This window comes from Emiliania huxleyi (genome assembly GCF_000372725.1).
Source record: "Emiliania huxleyi CCMP1516 unplaced genomic scaffold EMIHUscaffold_5111, whole genome shotgun sequence".
NCBI lineage: Eukaryota > Haptophyta > Isochrysidales > Noelaerhabdaceae > Emiliania > Emiliania huxleyi.
This window is the reverse complement of record NW_005198159.1, coordinates 1-1,621: the sequence shown is the minus strand read 5'-3', so window position 1 is coordinate 1,621 and position 1,621 is coordinate 1. Positions and strand designations below refer to the sequence as shown.

At 62.7% G+C, this 1,621-nt stretch overlaps 1 protein-coding gene across 1 annotated transcript; it reads left to right on the top strand.

The window, feature by feature from the left end:
- Positions 1–981: 981 nt before the first annotated feature.
- Positions 982–1,606, top strand: EMIHUDRAFT_256669 (hypothetical protein; the record flags this gene model as incomplete). Its single annotated transcript, XM_005766378.1, has 1 exon — positions 982–1,606. A coding segment is annotated over one exon (625 nt), but the record flags the coding sequence as incomplete, so codon positions are not given.
- Between the last annotated feature and the right edge of the window lie 15 nt (positions 1,607–1,621).

The window sequence follows — 1,621 nt, the reverse complement described above, 5'->3', positions numbered from 1 at the left end:
CCCGTATAGGATTTTTCCCGCCCTGGCGTAACCGCCCAACCCCTTTCCTTGCAGGGCCATATCCCTCATAGACCCTGGAGGGATATAGCCCTTAAGGGCATAAACCCTTTAGGGCTATACCCCTATAGGGCTATACCCCTATAGGGCTATACCCCTTTGGGCTCTCAGGCCCCGTACGGGGCCTGAGAGTCCAAATCTGGCCTCCGTTTCCTTGGCGGACGCTGCGGTGCGGAGCTGCGGGCAGCGTCAGGCAGAGTAGAAGAGACCTAAAGCGGGTCGCTCGGGCCGGTCAGGGCAGGTCGCCGCACGCTCCTAGGGGGCGCTTTAGATGTAAGATGGAGGGAGCGTGCCCAGGAGAGCTGCATGATTGCATCGGCGACGTCCAGCGAGCTGCTGTCGGGCTCCGATGTTTCGTCCTTGCCGATCGCGCCTTTCGTGCACTAACGGAGGGAACGTGGCGTCGAACTACCAGTGATTGCGCGCCTGGCAGCCCCTGTGGCCGTCCAGGACAGGGGGGCGCGCTGTGCCTAAGTTCGCTTCCGACAAAGTCGGCGGCCCGACCCGTCCTAATAAGGTCGCACCACGTTTTTTTTTTGCGTCTGGCCTGTTAGGGATTTCGCCGGTAGAGAGCCCGTTAGGGTTTTCGCCCGTTAGGGGTCCCGTCCGTATTAGGGATCAGGGATCTCGCCCGTGAGGGATCTCGCCCGTGAGGGACGTCGCCCGTGAGGGACGTCGCCCATGAGGGATCTCGCCCGTGAGGGACGTCGCCCGTGAGGGACGTCGCCCGTGAGGCATCTTGCCCGTGAGGGATCTTGCCCGTGAGGGACGTCGCCCGTGAGGGATCTTGCCCGTGAGGGATCTCGCCCGTGAGGGACGTCGCCCGTGAGGGATGTCGCCCATTAGGGATAGGGACGTCGCCCTTGAGGGACGTCGCCCGTGAGGGACGTCGCCCGTGATGTCGGCCGAGTGGACTCGGAAAAGATGAAGTCGCAGACCGCCGAGGTCTTCAGCAGGAAGCACGCGGCCGCTCTATCGAAAGGCAGAAACTTGCGCCAAAAGGCTGCCGAGGCGGACGAGGCCGCGGAGACAGCGAAACGCGCGACACAGGGCGCAGAGGTTGCAAAGCGAAATCACCAGATCCTCACCAGAAAGCTCGAGGCGGAGAAGGTCAAAATCCGCGAGCAGCTTCTTGCCGAGCAGCAGACCACGCATCTCCTGAGGGCTCAGCTGAAGGACTTGAATCTGGACGTGGTTCATTGCAAAAAGGAGTCGGTCCAGCTGGCCGAGATGGTCTCACGGCTCGAGGCGCAGATAGACCGGCACCGCACGCTCGAGCAGGACTTGCTGGAGCAGCTTCGGCAGGCGAGAGCTGCGAATCATGCCGAGGAGGTCCAGGAGCTGGCGCGAGAGAAGGAGACACTATTGGCCGAGGTCGCTCGCACCAATATCGAGCGTGATGCCTTGAAGCAGTCGCTCGAGTCGGAGCAGGCGCAACGGGCGTCTGTTGCAGAGGCGCTCGCCGAGACGCAGGCGCACTGTGCGCGGCTCGAGGCTGGCAAGGCTGAACTTGCGCGGGCTCACGAGGCTGCAATAGTTGACGCACACGGTGCCATCGAGGCTG